This window comes from Sinohyriopsis cumingii, chromosome 12, assembly GCF_028554795.1.
Source record: "Sinohyriopsis cumingii isolate HCF-2022 chromosome 12, ASM2855479v2, whole genome shotgun sequence".
NCBI classification, from domain to species: domain Eukaryota; kingdom Metazoa; phylum Mollusca; class Bivalvia; order Unionida; family Unionidae; genus Sinohyriopsis; species Sinohyriopsis cumingii.
Genome location: NC_142972.1, coordinates 67,398,327 through 67,419,159, shown reverse-complemented (window position 1 = coordinate 67,419,159; position 20,833 = coordinate 67,398,327). Strand labels below are relative to the sequence as shown.

At 34.7% G+C, this 20,833-nt stretch overlaps 1 protein-coding gene across 1 annotated transcript; it reads right to left on the bottom strand.

The window, feature by feature from the left end:
• Window positions 1–1,352: 1,352 nt before the first annotated feature.
• LOC149786637 (coadhesin-like) lies at window positions 1,353–20,167 on the bottom strand. Its single transcript, XM_089978242.1, has 11 exons — window positions 20,036–20,167; window positions 19,279–19,305; window positions 12,887–13,036; window positions 10,374–10,544; window positions 9,040–9,210; window positions 5,620–5,784; window positions 4,375–4,545; window positions 3,801–3,971; window positions 2,985–3,151; window positions 2,022–2,135; window positions 1,353–1,562 (listed from the first exon to the last, which is right to left on the bottom strand). The coding sequence occupies exons 1-11, from the start codon at window positions 20,094–20,096 to the stop codon at window positions 1,476–1,478; spliced, it is 1,455 nt and encodes a 484-aa protein (XP_089834368.1). The 5' UTR covers window positions 20,097–20,167; the 3' UTR covers window positions 1,353–1,475.
• Between the last annotated feature and the right edge of the window lie 666 nt (window positions 20,168–20,833).

Below are 20,833 nucleotides of genomic sequence, written 5' to 3'. Positions count from 1 at the left end.
TTTGAGCAGTTAACAGTACTCATTCAGATTTTGAGTACTTTTCTTGCGTATGTCTTATTGTTGTTGTTGTTGGGTTTAACGCCATTTTTTAAGCACACAGTAGGCTATATATGGCGACCAGTATTCATGGTGGAGGATGAACCCGGGAAAATCCCGGAAAGAACCACCGACCCAAGAGAAGCTACTGGCAAGCTTTCTCACATACCCACATTGGCCGAATCCGAGACTCGAACCCACGCAGACATAGGTGAGATGGCAGTGATCCGTAACGGAGAGCGCTTTAGACCACTCGGCCACTCGGGGCCCCCGCGTATGTGTGTGCGTGCGTAAATGTGTAAATGTGTGTGTGTGTGTTTACTCACCAAATACAAGCAACCCAAGTGATATGACTATATGGTCGTAAATCAAGTAACAGAAAGAAACAAAACCAAGAAGTTTTGTAAAATTTGGCATATAATTTTATTATCAAAATTAAAATATAAAATTTAAGATGAACGAACCAATAATTAATTAGATTCACAACAATAAAGGACCTGACTAGAATAATGGAAACATGGCCTTTCATATTACAGAAACTGAGCAAAATGTTAAAATATAACGTTCTTGCCCTTAAAAATATCGCTGTCAGAAGGATAATTTATATGTAGGGCCTACGATTCAAAGATCAGTGAAATAACAAAGTACTATCGTTTATCAAAAACATCTTAGATGTTTTCTGTCCGAAGTTGATTATTGATCATGAAGTTGCCTCGTAGGTTACATATGTATAATTGTTTGGTACAAATACTTGATCAACACAAATCTTCATTAAGGTCATCAGTTTATTAAAGATGAAGTTTAATACAGGATTTTCATGTGTATTCAGGAATATTGAACTTCATTATGCAGAGAAAACAATCTAGTATCAGCATATACAAACATCACTTAGAATCTGTCGACATATTTACTGCCCCAGTAATATTTACTTAAGTAAACTTGGGTGTAGTAATGGTGATGTATTCTTTCTTAACAAATCTGGCATTTGAAACGTTCTGATCTGTTTGTAAGAACCTGTGTCCTATTATGAACATGTAATGCGTTTTTGTATGTCTTTATAAGTTTTAAAAAATAATTTTTTTACATAGCTAGCAAAACATTTCTTTACAAACGTGAATCTGTATCAAAGAAAGTCCTAATTGTTGTTTGATAATTTTAATAAACTCTTGGAAATCTCTTCTGCTCTCTGACCGTTTACAGATTGTACATTTTCAACAATGATGCTAAAATTCTGTCAATATACATACATGCGAACCTTCAGCTCGATACAATCTATCATATGTCTCTAAGTTAAGCAAATAAATATGAAACATGCGTTCACTGGATCTCTGTCATAACTTTATTGAAATAAACATATAGTTTTACAGGAGAAATGAACCGTGATTTCTACTATTTTGGTGTCCGAAATCACATGTTTAACTGCTGTTATTTCTTCCTCACTACCAATTTACCAAGTAGTATTTATTGGATTCAGATGCATTTAAATGTTCGATGTGCACAGAATGGTTACAGTCCTGGCTTGCTACCTGAAAACAGACATTTGTATTATTGTACACTATAAGGAGCCTCATATGCGTACCGCATTTTAGGATTAAGGAAGTGCAAATAAATCCGTATGATGCCACGAGTTTGTTGATCATCACGAGTTGCGCCATTAAAGTTGTACAAAAACACACAGGGTATATCTACCACTTTCTCACCATATATCTACATATCTGAATGAAGATATAAGAGTACTGATTTGCCTTCGCTTAACAGAAGAATAACTGTGGGGCTTGTGCAATAGACTGTGATGATATAAGTAACTAAGAAAAAGTGTGTATATGTGGTGGTAGTTGGGGCAAACAAAGCTTCATAACATCTGAACAAAATTTTGCTGAATTTGTCCAATTTCATATGGACATAACTTTATCTTGTCATACATATTAATTATTACTTTTTTGATGTTTATATATTGTCGTTTATTGTAAGTGTATGTCGTCTACCTTTAGTTCGTTTCCATGACATTCGATAAGAATCCCGTAGTCAGTGTGTCCTGTGGTGTCATCTTTCCTTACAACAGGTGAATAGGTCGGAATTTGAGTACACACATCTATGACCTGTAAATATTTGTGTTACACATCTGCAGTAAGAGCTTTCAATAATAATGAGTTATACAATTTGAGGATTGGTATATGTGGATCAACAATAACATAACACAAAAGGATAACCCAATTCGCAGTTTGTGATTGGGTCACAAGAAGAATGGGTACCGTAGTACCGTCAGTAATTGGTCGGTGATTGTTAGAATGGCCTTTATGGCATATATTCTATATAAAATTTGTAAAGTAGATGCTGGTTGTTTTTACCGGTTCGCTCAACAGAAAGCTAATACCACTGCAACGCTTTACCTTATTGTACGACTGAACTATTTAACAGGATGCTAGACAAAACATTGTCACCATTGCCCACCCCTTCCCCGCCAACCTCAACCTGTCTACATTTGCTAAAGGAGCATTTTTGTAAGCTCGTTATGAGATTTGATCCTTATATTTCGTCATGTTCTCATTTACATTATCTAAACTACACATTAATTTAAGCAACTGATGATCTGTTGACTTTGACTTGTATAATTTCAAAACATTACAACATCTTTCAATTTAAAATGTATTACGAAAGTCAATACAGACTTTTGTAATAATAAATAAATTAAATATGTAAATACAAGCCCATTTAATTATTCATGTGATACATATTGCCATTGCTGAGATTGTACCCATTCACGAATTATATAAATGTTTGAACTTGTAAATATATTACTTTCCTCTCGGGTACTGGATATAATGTCCACTTACGAATTGTAATAAATATATCAACTTGAAAATGAGTCGCTTCTCAATAAATTTATGCAATGTCCCTGTTTTACATTTAATATGATCTTTTTGATCAACATTATACAGGAAAGCTACCTGCGAGCCAATATGAAGGGAAGTAGACGGAGCGTTGCATAGTTCTTGTATAAGCGCTCTTGAGGAATAGAAACTTGGGTCCGGGCATAACATGTCTCCAATTTGGGAAACGGAAGTATTATGGAAGACAGAAGAAAACAGCCGCACTTTATCACAAACACGAGGTTCTAGAAAATAAATCAATAAATAAATAAATAAATAAATACATAAATAAATAAATAAAAATATTTTACTATATATAATTTATAAAAGAGACTGCTTCTGTGGTTTTCTGTTTGAAAGAACAACATTAGAAAACAAATCTGTACATAACGTTGTCCTAGGAGAAAACGTTTTCTGTTAAAAACTGAATCTTTTTTTTTTTTGACCTATGTCGTTTTTAATGTCCTAATTTAAGCAACGTGTAACAATAAATTGCATCTCAATATTTCATCAGTATCTTTGATTTTAAGACATTGCCTTCTAAATAAGTTTGTATAAAAGTAACGTTTCCTCCAATGCCTGCTTTTACTCGTGCCAATTGTAGCAGATTCACATGTATAAATTACGACGCAGTGAATGGAAAAGCAAATAGCATGTACTGCTTAAAGAGTAAATATAACAATCCGTTTGATGTACATCGTTTTTGACACTGATAATTATTTTCACGCTAAGAATGAAATTATTTTGTAAACAATATTTTGGTGAATGAAAAAGATTAATAGAAAACAAGTGCAAACAGCGTATATAAACCTTGGAGAAAAAACATCATAACCGGTGAACAAATATTTTAGAGCAAAGCAAAAACGTAAGGTAGTAATCCACCCAAGCACTAACCCGGCACGCAGGCAGGAAAGGAACAAATTATTGCTTCCATGGATGACCCAAGACACTCAAGACCTCCATTGCTTGGAGCAGGATTGGAACATGACCTGGATCGGATTTGAGTTCCCAAACCACAGGAAACGGTGCACTTTGAAAACTCTGACCAGCCACTCCAGTTTCCATCTTAAATGGAACATTGCATTGGTAATTATGCAAACCGATAATAATTATCACTTTCAGTAAGGTAAGCCGTATGGATTTGTTTGTACCTCCCGTAAAGTGTTTGCTTTTATCAAAATAAAATTGTACTCATATATATATATATATATATATATATATATATATATATATATATATATATATATATATATATATATATATATATATATATATATATATTGTAAAAGCTCATGCGAAAAACTGATTTCTTCGAGAACAAAGCATTATCACTTAGACTTTAGATTTCGCTTTCCTTTAACAGAAGAAGTACTTTCATTTTCAGTTATACATTTATCCGTTTAGTACTTTTGCAGAAACGTCATATACGCATCAAACAAAACCATCGACACGTTAATTAACATCTTACCAACATGACAAGCCGATAATGGACAATGCTGAGTTTCCATGTTCGATCCCTCACAGGGTCGACCTCCATTACTTGGAGCGGGATTGTTACATTCGCGACGTCTGTTTTGTGATTGCCCAACGCATGTTACAGGGCACTTAGACCATTCTGACCAGCCACCCCAATGTCCGTCTAAAACAAAAATATTGATTATGTACAAGAATCCGTAACTGATGATAATTGGTACCAAGTAGTACGTACATTCCATCTTGATTTATACTTTCGTAATAATAAATGAAAACGTGATTAATATTTCTCCAATACTGTCATTACGATCAATATAATACTTATTATAAGCACCATTTCATCCATATGGCGATTTGCAACAGATAAAAAGCCTCAGTTTAGTTGGAGATTGAACTGCCGTACAGTATATGAATCATGTAGAGATCTATGACAATGTTTTGGTATATATTTTGTTGCATATTGTTGTGTGACTAGTACAGTGACATGTCTTGCCTTAAGTTTATATATCGCTCAATGCGTTAGCTCTGATACAAAAATACCATTAAGAAGGAGGTTATATTCTGAATCGAATGTTTTACTGTATAACATTATGCAATTATTTGGATTGCTTTTGTGGATTTAAAGCAGTTTTGCAGCATATTATAGGTTATACATGGCGGACAGTATATTTGGTGGCGGAATAACTTGAAAAAAGCAAATGACTGACTGGTAGCTACTGGCAATCTCTCTGATATACCCACGTTGGCCTAGCTGAGCCACGCGGAGAGATGTGAGATGTAAGTGATACGCAACGGCAAGCGTGTTAGTGCAGTAGGCTACTTGGATTCCCTTATACAAATATAGTTCGTGATAATTAGTTAGGATCTATCTTTATAATGATATTGCATCTTCCTATAGTTTATGTAGACGTTTAATGGACGACAGAAACGGTTGAATATAATAACAAGGGGCATAACTTTGAGAACGTTACAGAAATAGGAACAAAATGTAAATATTATTGTACTATTTAATGCAGGTAATGCAGCGTTAGTGTACACGAGTATCTTTCATGAGTATGTGCAGTAACGTTGATAAACTTTAATTGTAATAAAATGTAGTAAATGAAGCCCCCCAAAATAGCTGCAGAGTAAGTGGTAGATCGAGCCGGGAAACAAAGATAACGATAGACTGAGAGAGAAGGTACCCATTGCTCGGATTGATAGCGAAGCTAATGGTATTCTTAATCCTATATGTACCAACCAACTGGACATGATCCTGATGAGCACGTTTGTCTTTCTAAATGTGCAATGCATGAAGAACGTTTCCCAATCAATGCCGTCTGATTAGAGCAGATCCAGTGTCGAACGGATAAACCAGTACCACAAGTGGCTGAACACGATGACCATTCAGACCAGTGGGCAGGAACTTAAACAAAGAAATAAAGGTATAAAAGATAAAATAGCCTTCCAAGTTTATTGCACTTGTTATTACTGGGGCAGATTTCCTATTATATGTTTTCAGTATGGCTGCGTCTTTTAAATGTATGTTGAGTGTGGTTTTTGATATATGGTTACAATGAAAGAATGGGTTTGAGGTTGTATCTGATGTCAGTTGCTTACATCTTGAGGATGAACCTGAAGTCAGTTGTTTTCACGTTAAACAATTTCTCGATACTAGGATCAAGATGGCATCAAGACCGCGAAATTATTGGACTTACTGATTATCCAGTTTTGAATCATATGATTCTCCACTCATCTATTCATGTTCATTTGTCAATGAAGTCCTGTCGTTTTGAACTTCATTGCACAGAATTAGGCAAAAATTAACTTTGTTTTGCCTTAGAACTAGTTGACTATTTCTCGCTGTACATGCGTACAACATTATCTAGGGTGAATAAGTGTTTTTCCAGTTAAGCGATTGGAATTAACATATACCTCGCCAGAAATTACTTGCAAATAAGGGACATATTTAACTTGATATGAACGGGTATTTTACCTTGAATTTTGCTCACTCCTATGGATTTAAGTAAGATCGATTTCTATACCGACACTGGTCGTTTTGGATCACGTCAAGGAGTGTAAGCTCTCCATTGTTCTCCAGTTATAGCAGTAAGTGTTACATTTATGTGAAGCTTATTTGGTTTGTAATGTCTTATCTCGTAATACTGCATTTATTACAACACAGATTTGAACTTTGAATTACAAGTCACTGTTAGAGGTTAATGTATTGGCATATATCTAGATATTTTACAGAAACTATTATTATGACCAATTTGGTTTTATTGTAGCTGATTGTGACTGTCGCTGTGATTGTTACTGTCACTGTGATTGTGACTGTGAATATGACTGGAGCTGTCTGAAGCTGTCTAAAGTTGTTTAAAGCTGTCTGGGGTTTCCAGAGTATTTAAGGCTGCGTGCTGTCGATACGTATGTATGTATTTACGTATGTCTGTGTGGCGGATCCATAAAGGGTGCGAGCGGCCGATAAGAGTGTGGGCCAACCCAAGGAATCGTGCGACTGTACAAGGGGTCTAGAAGCATACGTTTGGTTCAATTATTGTTCCAGTTGCATTTTTATGTTCATAAGATTAATTAGAATCTTAGTTGTGTTCATAACATTATTTTGAATCTTAATCGGAGTTCATATTTGAGACTGCGAATCTCTCTTGTAGTGTAGAATACTGTTTGAAGCGCATCTGCAGTCAACGAAGTTCCTTGGATCTGTACTTCATATTGATTTCATATATTTGTTTTGTTTTCAATGTGTGTATGTTGGGTAGAGTGATGTGAGCCAATCGTATGTTGAGAGCGTGAGAGAATCATTGTATTTTTACATCATATATTTTTCTTTATTAATTCATTTCATAAATTTCCATCTTTATCACACTGTGTTTGTCTTATTCATTTAGCCCAAAAACCCACTCTGTTTCTATTCTGCGACAATCATCGGGGTAATTTATTTATTGTTTCCGTCGTTCCTTATGTATAGTATTTACAGTCTTCATAAACGTATATTTGCTGGGCAAGACTATATTTTCCTGTTTCTATAGCGTCCTTAGTAATTGTAATTAAAATGTCCTTTAAAATATATTTATGGGGAAACGGTGCATACTGTCATGGTTCATATTTGCTAGTCAGTACTGGAGATCGTTTCGTATTTAGAAAATATCCATGAACTTTCCTGAAAGTTCATTTTTTATGTTTGGTGTGGGTGGCTGTCGGGTCGATTTTATAGTGTGAGCCTATTGCTTGCCGGTAGATGAGTGGCAGTCAGCGTAGCGGCATATATTTCATCTCTTCACTGTCAGCAACCTCAGTTATAAATGTCGCGTGATAATATTTATGAGGTAAGTGGAGAATACAATGTTCAGAATGGAATATTTCCTCATAGTGATTTCAATTTAATATCGCAAAATGAGAAAATCTTACTTGGAATTAGAAAGTACTAATTTAAATTTCAAACCATAAGTACACACACACACACACACACATACACACACACACACACACACACACACACACATATATATATATATATATATATATATATATATATATATATATATATATATATATATATATATATATATATATATATATATATGGAACTAATAGAAAAGAGCGAAAACCGACAAATGTTAAATTCAACAGATAATTTACTTCCCTAGAACAGAGATTGAATTTGTTTAAAAAATCACAGTATTGTGAACTACTCCAATTACTTGTAAATAATCCAAAGAGATTTATCACCAATCTTAAAGAATCAAGTTCGAATCAAACTTCAGTGTGATTTCGAAATAAGATCCTGCGCTGAAGGTATTGATATGCCTGTAGTCTGGAATTTATTAAATTACGTGTAGCCTGATGAATTGTTATTAGTCTTCCAATTAATCAAAATAATAAAATCCATGTTGCCCCTCTCTAAATTCACAAAAAATTGAAATTAATGTTTCTGTCCAACAACATTATTTCGGAGTACATTGTCTTTCCAGTGAATAATAGTTTGAATAATTCCATCAAAATCAAAATCTGAATACGACAATAAGATTGATTCTGCTATAAGATACTTTGGAAATAAATAGTAATTTCTCAAGCTAACAATATGAAAAACGCCTCTACCTGAGCTAACTCACCATTAGCATTTCTGAAAATATCATGTCTATTTAGTAGAAATTTTCATATTACAACAATCTGGATTCTTTAAAAGATAAACCTGGTCTTAAAATTATAATAAAGAATGTGGTAAACAACAGGCAAAACGTTATTCCATGGGGAATACCGGTGTCCTACACCCAGACACAAATAAAGATGTTTACCTCTATTAAATAATTATACTGATAACTGAACCCACACTCATGGAACAGTTTTGTTTAGCTCTGTATTATTTGTTTACGAAAGTAAATGTTACTGGTCAGGTAGATAATTACTTGATTTTGGAAAAGGACTAGTCCAAATTACAATTATATATAACATATGATCTTGGAGAAAAACTGCATATGAAATCAGTAGAAGCGCAGGCCAAAAACTGCTTTCACTGAGAACAAAGCAATTAGATGTGAACATTTTAGTTTTGTATTGCCTTTGAAAGAACAAAATACTTTCATCTATACCTTTATCCGATTAGTATTGGCTCATTAACGGCATCAAACAAAACCTTCGACAGGTTACAATACCATCTTACCAACATAACAAGCAGATAATGGGCAATTCTGACTTTCCGTGTTTGACCCCTCACACTGTCGACCTCCGTTACTTGGAGCAGGACTGGTACATTCTCGATGTCTATTTTGTGAATGTATAACGCAGGTTACAGGACACGTCGACCAGTCTGACCATCTACCCCAATGTCCATCTAAAACAAATGATATATATATATATATATATATATATATATATATATATATATATATATATATATATATATATATATATATATATATAAACGACATTGTACAGCATGTGATAGATCATGCATGGTGGATATTATATTGGTGGTGGAAATATCCAGACAAAACGTGGGAAGAGCAACCGACTGTCTGGAAGCTATTGGTAATCTTTCTCACATGCCCACTTTGTCTGAGCAGATCATCGAGAAGAGATATAAGTTATTTGTGATATGGCCACCTGGGCATCCATCACGAATGTAGATCTGGATGATTATTAAGGACTTGTGCTTCTAATGATATGAATCGTTTCTATTCTTTATGTAGAACTTACACTTAAATGTTCGACGGAAACGGCTGAAAAAACATGGAGCATAACGTTGTGAACTTTATAGAAATTTAAACAAAACATAAATATTATTGTACAAACAACTGCAGGCAATGCAACTCTAGTAGACAGTTATACTTGTCGTCAGCATTTGCCGTGAGGCTTATATATTTTGATTTCAGTACAATTCTTTCCTTAAATGAAATATTGATTCCTGCACCACACATTTTAAGCATCAACTTTCTGATTTAAACTAGCTGCATTTTACAAAAGGGTGCACAAAAAACAGGACACACAACGAACAGGACATATATATCTAATGGTTCCAGTACCAGTGCATTATGATTGTGTTAGTTTGCTATACAATATTTAAAAATGAAAGTACATCACATAGTTGAACAATGTGCCGATCGCGGTTTGTCCGGTTTTGCTCTTGATGTAAAAAGATCTAAAGTATGATCAGTTAAGTAATGGATACAGAACGAAGGTGGAAATTAATTGTGACAAGAAAAAATCCACATGTATTCATTTCAAAATTCAGTAAAGCTTGTGGTTTACCCAATTTCTATAATTACTGTAGACAATTAACCCAAAATATACTGGTTTCAAACATTGAATTAAAAATTGTTATAATTCAAAGAAATGTTTGATTCAAGAAAAGATTATAGAAAATAAACCAATAAATACCGTTGAAGCAGTGGTAGATAGAGCAGGGAAGAAGGATAAAGACAAGTGAAACAGAATATCCACTTTGTTCAGTTTGATAGTGAATCAACTGACAGTCTGAATCCTATATGTACCAACCAATAGGGCATGATCCTGATGAGCACGGTTGTCTTTCTGTATGTGGAATGCATGTAGAACGTTTCCCAATCAATTGCATCTGAGTAGAGCAGATCAATTGTCTAACCGATTCACCATTACCGCAAGTGGCTGAACACGATGACCATTCAGACCAGTGGGCAACGCTAGGAACTTAAACAAAGAAATAAAGGATGAAGAGATTCGTAAGCATTCTAAATTTATTAGACGTAATTTGACTGGGGAACATTTCCCATTATATGTTTTAAGTTTGTCTGTTTCTTTTGAATGTATATGGAGTGTTGTTTTAAAGTAAATTTGCAATGAAAGAATGGGATTGAGGCTGAAACGTCCGTTTCTTACATTTTATACAATCTCTAGACACTACATTTAAAAAACAGCCATGACCACGACGCTATTGGAGTTATCGATGATCCAGTTTTATATCATACGTTTCTCCCCTCATCTTTTCATGTTCTTTTTTCAATGGCGTCCTGTCATTTTGAATTTGTTCCTGACAATTATTTGTTGTTTCCACAGTTCCTTAGTTAATGTAATTACAGTTTTCTTAAACGTACATTTCTGGGACAAGCGTGTATATTTTCTTGTTTCCATCGTTCTTTAATCATAGTAATTAGAGTATAATTTAAGGCATTTTATAGCATACAGCCTAGGTTCCTTTTTGATAACTAGCACTGGAGGTAGTTTTGCATTTTAAAAATTTCCATCAACCTCCCTGACATTTTGTATGTTGGTTTGGGTGTCTGCTAGGTCGATGTTGGTGTGGGTGTCTGCTCGGTCGAGTTTATAGTGTAAGGCGATTGCTTACCAGCAGAGCTCTGGCAGTTAAGGTTATGACATATATTTCATCTTCTCATTAGCAGCAGCCTCAGTGTTAGATGTCAGGTGAAGTTTATTTTAAGGGAAGTGGAGAATAAAAAGTTCAAATGGAACATTCCTCATAGTGATTTAAACCTAGCTTTACAAAATTGGATAAACCTCAATAGATTTAGAAAGTACTCAAGTTCGAACCATACTTACATACGTACACAGACACAGACACACACACACATACACACACACACACACACACACACACACACACACACACACACATATATATATATATATATATATATATATATATATATATATATACACACACTTATGATATATTAAGTATCAATGGTCTAAAACTAATTAATAGAGAGGAGCAAAAACCTACCTCTGTTGTAAAATTCAACAAATATTTTATTTCCCTAAAATAGAAAGTGAAACTTGTAAAAGAATTCACAATATAAATCCCAAATAATCCGAAAAGATGTTGTACCAGTCCTGAAGAATCAGGTTCTAGTCAAACTCCAGTGTGGTTCAAAATAAGAATCATCACTGAAGGCGTTGATATTCTTGTAGTCCTGAATGTACTAATTTACATGTATCCTGAACTGTGATGATTTACTAACAACGTTCAAATTAGTGTTTCAATCCAAGAACATGATTTAATAGCACTTTAAAGTTTCAGTGAATACTATTTTAAATAAATCTTTCCATCATCTGAACGATAGGATTGATTTTGTGAATACAATGTTAGGGGAATAAAGATTAATTTGTCAGGTTAACAATATTATAATCCTGTTTCCTTTCTGAAATATGTCATGTCTATTTAATGGACGTAGTCATTCTTGAACACTCTGGGTGGATCAGATAATAAAACATGTTACTGCATTATAATAAAGAATGTGTTAAACAACAGGTACAACAGGATTATTACATGGGGAACACCAATACCCTAGGCCCAGTCCTAAATAAACATGTGTACCTATATTGCTAATATAAATTAAACACAAGATATCTCTCATTTCAATTTTTGGTCCAAACACGTCCTTTCGTAGTGTTCTACACAAACATAATGATTTAAATGAACACTTCAGGTCTGCAAGCTCCATTTCAGCCAGTAAATGATATTAACACTGTACTGAGTGAGAGGACAGGACAAAATTTTGCTCCATTACATTTGACTTACAACATTATAAAGTTTTTGCAGGATAGTTCATTCAGTTTTCTTAATATTAGCATGTACAGAAATAACTCTTGGGAGTGTAGTGTTCATGTTTGCGCGTATGAATTTTGTCTGTGCTTGTGTTAAAGAGAAGGGAATAAAAAGAGAGATGGGAACAATTAAAGCAGCTTGACTGACATACGAAATAAACTAAGAGGGAATGAGGGTTGCGCTTAAGGTTGCCAAGTTGAGAAAGTTAAAGCCACCTGCGCTGAAGTTATCGTCAATATGGGTCTGACGAGAACAAGAACTGATCTATAATTTCCATAAAGACGGCTTTCTCCAACAATTTCCTGGAGCAGTAGAACGCTATACGGGATCTTGATCATGTGATTCCATCAACTGAAAGTTTATGTCACAATACATTCTCAAAGGCAACATCTTAAACAAATACGCAACATTAGGCATCCCAAAAATTTACGCCATGTATGTCATTGTGAGAATAAAGAACGTATACCTATTATTGGGCAGTGTTGCGTTTCACATGTTTCTCTTTGTGTTTGACATACATGCGAGGGACCGCTAAGATGATGACACGTCTGTGTCCGAGTCCTATGTCCGCCTCCGCACGACTTCGAGCAAGCACTCCAATCCGACCACGGATCATCTGTATTTAAAAATGTAACATTTTGTTTATATCTACTTCCCCGGCTAAAACCCTGCATGCCACTGATTATATTTAAGAAAAGTATACATGATTATACCGTCCTGATCACAAACACTAGCTCCATTACCCATAGGGCGGTGTGCTCATCCGGGTAAATAGAAAGTCAAATTCGCGGACTTGAGAAACACGAAAGTTCTTTTGGTTACATGAACGATATTTAACACAAATATCAAACAAAGAGGAAAGGGCTTATCCTCAGGTCACACGATGTATCTTTCGATATATTATTATATGTAACACACACACACACACACACACACACACACACACATATATATATATATATATATATATATATATATATATATATATATATATATATATATATATATATATATATATATATATATATATAACCATACATGTAAAAATTGAAATTCGTCATCGGAAGGAACCTAACAAGTGTGTGTTTATGTGTGTTTGTGTGTGTGTGTGTGTGTGTGTGTGTGTGTGTGTGTGTGTGTGTGTGTTCCGCTTATTTACATTGGAATCTATTTCCGATGCTCTACATGCTTGAACAGTGGTCTGTTGTTACAATTGTATATATAATTGTGGTCAATACAATAATTTTAGTTGTTTTTCAGGATCCACACTAACAATAACCTCAAGGTGAATTGTATGAAAGGTGGCCGTTTCGACTAAAAATGAGTGATTTTCTATGAAAACATTAGAAAAATATATAACTGTTCAATCATGTTTACTTTGTTTAGTGGCTTAGGTGACATGTGCTTTGTGCGTGGTTCCTATTTAAGCAGGGCGTATATAATGTAATTTTTATTCAAAGAATTTAACAATAAACTTATTTAAATGCCTCATTATATCGTCACTAAGAATATCGCCAAACCAATTCAGAAGTATTCGATGTTATCAGCTTTTCTCGAATTGACAACACGCACGGGTATCACGTGATCACGTGATCATGTACTTATTGATTACGTGTATATGTCAGGTCGACCTCTAATGTATCATTATATTGCCACCTGATCCATAAGAGTAAAACGATGTAAATCAGTAAGATACACAGACGCAAGAGGCGTAACATATATCAAATCACTTGGTCCACGGTTGTTGGAAACTTAAAGAGTATGCATCGCTAGGAGGCTACGTTTTCAGAAGATCTTCATAATAGCCATAGAAGCGGTCGCACATTAAATTGTCCTGAATCGTTGAAGAATTCCCGACAATGACAAACGCGATGTGGTACCTTTTGTTTTAAATTAATTTGACAATGGGAATCTCTTTTGGCCAACCTATAAATGTTCTTGTTGACGACCGTGTAATGTCAACCAATACGATGCAGATTTTCAACTGGAAATAAACAGAGTTAAGTCAGGGTTCATGTTAGCGTATGCAAATGTATTAGTCTTTGTCAACGAGTTACGAAATTCTCTCTTGACTCTCTTCTTTGCTTAATTACATGTCAAATTTCAAATGTATTCCAGGTGGCACGACTGTCAGACGAAAAACACATACGATTTATTACGGGAAGATGTGATATTCTGAAGTGGATTTATAACACACTGCAAATCAACATTGATTTGGTGGGGAAAAAGACGTACATCAGAATTCATAATCGGTGTTGTAATCATCCTGAATATTATGCAAGTTCATGAATCAACACGCGAACGTCCTAGGGTTCATGATGTCATTGGTGTGTCCACTGAAGAAATCGATGCTGCTTAATGAAAGATTTTTTATGCATTATTATCAGCGTGAACATCCCACGAGTGTTTCCAGTCTGTCTGCAAAATCTAAACGATACACAATCCATCACGGCATTTTCCTTTCATTGTTCTTAGCTTTAGGTCTTTAATCAGTTTTTCCATTACATATTCACATTCGTGTTGGGTGCAAACATTGCTTCGTCTTTCCTTGAGTCTAAAGATTGATATGTATCAATCGCTTTATTTTAATATTCCTACGCATCGCGAGCAGGTTTCTTGTGGCCTTTAATCTCACTGAACACCCACCTGGTAGATGTGTTGGCCAAACATGACGATTGTTTTCATGGGGGTATGTTAAGAGCGGCATACATATGAATTTGAAGGTTCCACTGGCGATCTTTATTACGAATTATTATAGTATTATTACCGTTATTTTTTTAAATACTATTATTAATTAATTAATTAATTAAGCTGCGTTGTTTTCAACATTGTTTCATAATGGCTGCATGTCTTTTAAATAAGCTTCCCAACTGATTCTATGTCGTCATCATCAGTTAAAGAGATGCCTTTTGCGATTACACGAATAGTTTATCTAATATCTCCTAAATCTGCTTTGATTTCTGCAATCAGGTTTGGAAAGCATTCAATTTCTTCAGCAGTTGTAGTCGTGGATTTTTAGTGTAGTTGGCGCGTTTGGCTATCTTAATAATCGGATCCGTTTCATTTCTGTGCCCGTCAGCACTGCCATCTGTTCCACCTTGTGCACCACGGTAGATTTGCTGTGGATGGCTTGATGTGAGAATACCTAACGAAGATCATTAGGATGATCTTTTCTGTCTTCTACATGATAGTGTACGTGGATCTAATGCAAGTCGAAAGGTTTAGCTAGTGTCGCTCATGAGTTTAAACTATGATGTCCACGGATATTTCAAGTAGCTCTAATAAAGATTTTCTTGGAGCCGTTTTACATTAACAAGCATAAAGAGCTTGATCTTGTTGGGCATGCTAATACATGCTACGCCCAAGCTATTTTTATAACGTTTTAACCGTACACTTGCAGAACGGCTATTTGAACATCGGTAAGTATAGAAACGTTTGTAGAATCGTGAAGCTATGTACTACGAATGTGTGACACGACATTGTTATTCTTTCGAACACTAAATCACGAAATCACACGCACAGCTGGGTAAAACCTACTGCACTGACTCAGTAAAAGGATGTCACAGTTACCTACACAATGATGTCACATCCCTTGCTGTTAAATATATTTAAAAACACTTTCGTTCGGTATCTAAATGCATCAGGGGAGCTGGAAGGCAGGCAATATAATGCTACTGATCCTATGTTGGTCCAGTGATGTGTTTACATTCTCAGAACGGTTTAATTTCCTTTGATAAATAAAAAGTTGCCATTTGTCTCATCACTACCGCTCTGCTGTACCACCATTGGTGGCAACGCTACCAAGCAGGCCAAGTAGACGATATTTGCGAATAAATATAAAAGTCATTCCAGCGGATAAAAAATTATTACCAATATCTATTTAAATGCATTAGTGAATGTTTGAGTTAGTGTACATATGTGTGAGCCATGGGGTGGCAAACTCACATCGCTGTGAAGATACACACCACTACGATGATTCTTTGATGATTCGAAATAGATACCGTTTTCAGACACGTTGCTTCAGTAACTCACTTTTGCCTTTTCGAAACTATGACTACTCTGCAAACTAACCACGACTGAGTACATTTTAGGACGCATTTATCGATTAGTCTGCAAGCACATTCCTCTTTAAACTTGCTAACAACGTTTTAGTTTGTGTTAATAAACAGTAAATAATCTTTTCGATAATTATTTATGTCATATCAGTTTACAAGTATGTCCGCACAATCATCGTCAGTAGTGACATGAATAGGAAGTGAATCGGCGCCTGTGTAGGGCATATCGACTAAAGTGTAATAAAACATGTTGACCATGGCATAGTAAACATTTTACGTGATAAACATAACATGAGTGCACCAACAGAGATTGGGTTTGCCAACTTAAGCTTGATGTTTTAGCTGTGAGCGGGAAAGTAACACGCCTGTAAAGTTTGTATTGTTCACTGTCACGGACAACGTCGCACATTTTCCATCGTCATACCCAGAATATCATTGTTTATGAGTTGAAAGAAATCATCGGACTAATTTGTGTCATCTTTTCGAAGATCTTTATTCATCTTACTATATGGAACTATCCGAGCACATTGTTGAAACCTGTGTTCCCGGTGGATTAATAATACACGCATATCTGTTCAAATATAATATTACATGTTTCTGACATGCATAGTTAATCGTATTGTGAAACTTCGTAATAAGCTTGAAACATTCGGTTTAGGGGCGATCATACACTGTATGTCTATTTGCTCAGATCAATACCGAGTTTAATATACAGATGCTGATCTTTATCGGTAATTAATTGGAGCTCGACCTTAGTTTTTGACAGGAGCGCATCCCAATCGATTCTGTTAATGATAAGTAGTGCACAGGAACTATACTGTGTCCGCGCATGGCATTATCACGAAATGCGTGTCAAAGACATCGGCAAGCAACAACACATTGGTCCGTAAATAAGGATCAAGCTAGTCAGCATTCGTATGACAACCAAAAGCGGAGCAGACATTGTTTGCATGTGCATACTCTTTGGTGGAAATACCTGATGCTGTTTCTGTTGTTTGCATTATTATGACCATTATACAGGAGAATATTACGAATCCCTATTGGAATTTTGAAATGCGTTGTAGCTCCTCAATACGCGCAATGAGTGTTCACAGAAAACGTACGAATATCATGACTAATCATAAGCATGTATGTGGGCAATGAAAGCCGTTGTTTTATATATTTCACAGTAACATCGAGCTATTTAAGAAACACCTCAACTTAGGCCTGGCCAGGATACAACATTGATGGCTCAGTTGCTCCATAACATTAACTGCACTGTAACAAAACTACATGAAACTTATTCAGCAACTTCTGGTGTCTTAGACTCAACGTCGTTGGATCCTTCATTTTTTACGAGAACATTCGAATATTTACTGAGTGGTCTAGTGAAGGTCAGCGACTTCATGTTTTGGGCATGATCTAAAATAATGACATTTTACTGTTTTTTTGTCTTTCTCATACAATTGGCCAGGTGTGCATCGTTACTGCTTCAAGAAAACTCTTAAGTCGATTAATGTATCAAGACTATCGGGATAGTATTTGACAAATGATACAAGATCTTTAGGGCCTCCTTGACAAATTTCAGTGATGCATTAAACAATAAAGTTTATTCTTTTTTTAAGTTAAAAAAAATCTATTCGGAAACATTATGAATGCTGTATTGCTCAGGTAATATTATCATAGAATTGTACATATTGATAATTGTTTTCAAAATACTGTGTGCACCAATCTGTTATTTTATTGCCATTTCGTCGTGTGAGCTTTTAATATAATAACCCCATCTTATATCTGTCACCGTCAGTGCATACAAAGAAACTATCAACAATGGAATAGTTTTTATTCATAATAATGTAGCGAACAATACTCATATTCATGGATTTTTAATCCACAAAAATGGAACTTAAGTATACGTGGTATAATCATAATTAACATTGTAAGCCACAATGAGAAGGATTCTGCTTTGGACATTTATTTACATGGTTAATTGGCAAAGGTATAATATCATTAAAGTAATGTTGTCTACGATGCAAAAGCTCTCAGATACTTAGATCCACTAGTAAACTCTGAAATATTTACTTTAAAACATTAGTACGGTTGTAATCTACTTTGTATTGTTCAGGTTCCCACTGCCAAGCTTTTTGCACTTTTTATTCTTAAGTCACATCATAACAAGCCCATACAACCACATCAAGTGAGCCGAACTTTTCTGTAATGCTAGTGGTATCGTATTGATGTGGCGAAATTGATTTGTTATTGGCATGATTATTTTTACTGTTAGTTATTCAGTAATAAAGGCATGGGTTATATAAGGAATTGGCCTATATCAGCTATCATCATGGAAATAACATATCCAATACAACTGACTTTGAGATTTCCTGAAATTGAAAGATCTTTTTCAAGTGACCTTGCGGTGCTTCTGTAATCCACCCAACATTTCTGTTTTTAGTTTAATTTAGTATATGTAATATAATTGAAAATAAAGTGTGCATACAGATTTCATAAAAATGATTAAATAAATTGTGTACAGCCTTTTCGTACACTTTTTCCATTTTCCTGCCAGAGAGACGTACGAACTGCAACTGGTATTTGACCAAAATCAACTACATTATTGTAAATCTAGATTTGTACATTATGCTACAGATTTATGAGATAAAATTTGGTTTAATCCCTTTGCTTGTTTTCGATAGATTATACAACTGTCGTTTGGATCATTTGGGCTTTGTATGACATACCAAAACCGAGTTTTAATCTACATCCCATATTTGTATATAGTATCGAAATAATAATTATCAATATGTATAAAATCCAAGTGTATACTTACGAACTAAACGCTTAACAGTGTCAGCATCTGTGAAATATATATATATATATATATATATATATATATATATATATATATATATATATATATATATATATATATATACATACATAGCTTTAAAAATGCAGTTTTATTCAAGAAACACGTATTATATGATTATCATTCGATTATAATATGAATGGGTATGTTGCAATTTATTTTCTTCGATGAATTCAAACGCAACATAGTGATCTGTTTTCAAGGAATTATTGCGTAGCTCTAAGTAGACATCAAAAGTGTGAAGATCAAATGCCCCAGACATATAGAAAGATATAAAGACATATCTATACAGCGAGTCTTTCTCTGTATGTATGTATGTATGTATGTATGTATGTATGTATGTATGTATGCATGCATGCATGTGTGTGTGTGAGTGTATGTATGTATGTATGTATTTTTATTACCTCAGCTACTTTTGCCTGTAAAGAAGGGCGTGATGGGGTGAAGGGAATTGCTAAAATTTGCTAGAATTCGGCAAGAATGTGTGTAAATAGTATGCATGACTTGCTTCTATGCATATTATTTTGCCATTGTTTACTTTTTCCTGTTGGAAAATGAATGTATAATTATTAATGACATTTTATGTGCAGAAATAATATATGTATGCATGTATGTATGTATGTATGTATGTATGTATGTATGTTACATAGTGCATATGTTTCATTCATCTGAGATTTTTATCTTTCCATTAAACATTTGTATATTTGTGTACACTTACTTGAAGCCAAGCACGCAGCCCTTGATGCAGCAAGAATGATCAATACTTCCAACGAAACCATTTGGCTTGTTCAACATAACCAGTCTCGCCAAGCATAATTAGGTTATAGTCTTTGTTTTAAATAGCATATATTATCTTCAGGCACAGAATATCTAACATATCTTAAGGCATTTCAGTACAGTAGTTCCCGAACTGTTCGAGTATGAGGTATTCAGTGTCTAATCTTTAGTAATGACTTGTTACTCACTATATCTTCGGGTCATAATGTAGAATACAACTTAAAAGCATTATCTTTCTAGTCTAAGAGATTCTAGACTATCTAATGCTTATATGTGAATGACATTAAAAAAAGGAATCCTTTAATTGCTTGGTTCATTTTTAGTATAGTTACTTTAAACTTTAAACGGTCATCGTGTGGGAGTGTATTATCCTTATCAGAAGATCGTGTCGTTGCAATTACCTGGCTACACGATTTAAGCTACTTTTAACTGGATATATTCCAGTTATATTACCTTATATAGAGTGACGAGATTCACAATCCTAAAATATAACCGAATCAAGGTGGCGCATGCTGCGCTAAAGTAGACTATTATAACGCACGATAAGGAAATAGGAACAAATTTCGTGCGCTAAGAAACAAAGACAGAAGAAAAGGGTGCGCACAGCAAAATAAATACAAGATTAGTCTGATACCTGCAGTCAGGCAAACATCATATCAAGGAGAACATAGCGAAACGAAACGAAAGTAAAGAAACTATGCATCAAATTAGGAACTAAGTAAAGGAGGCTCTCAAACAG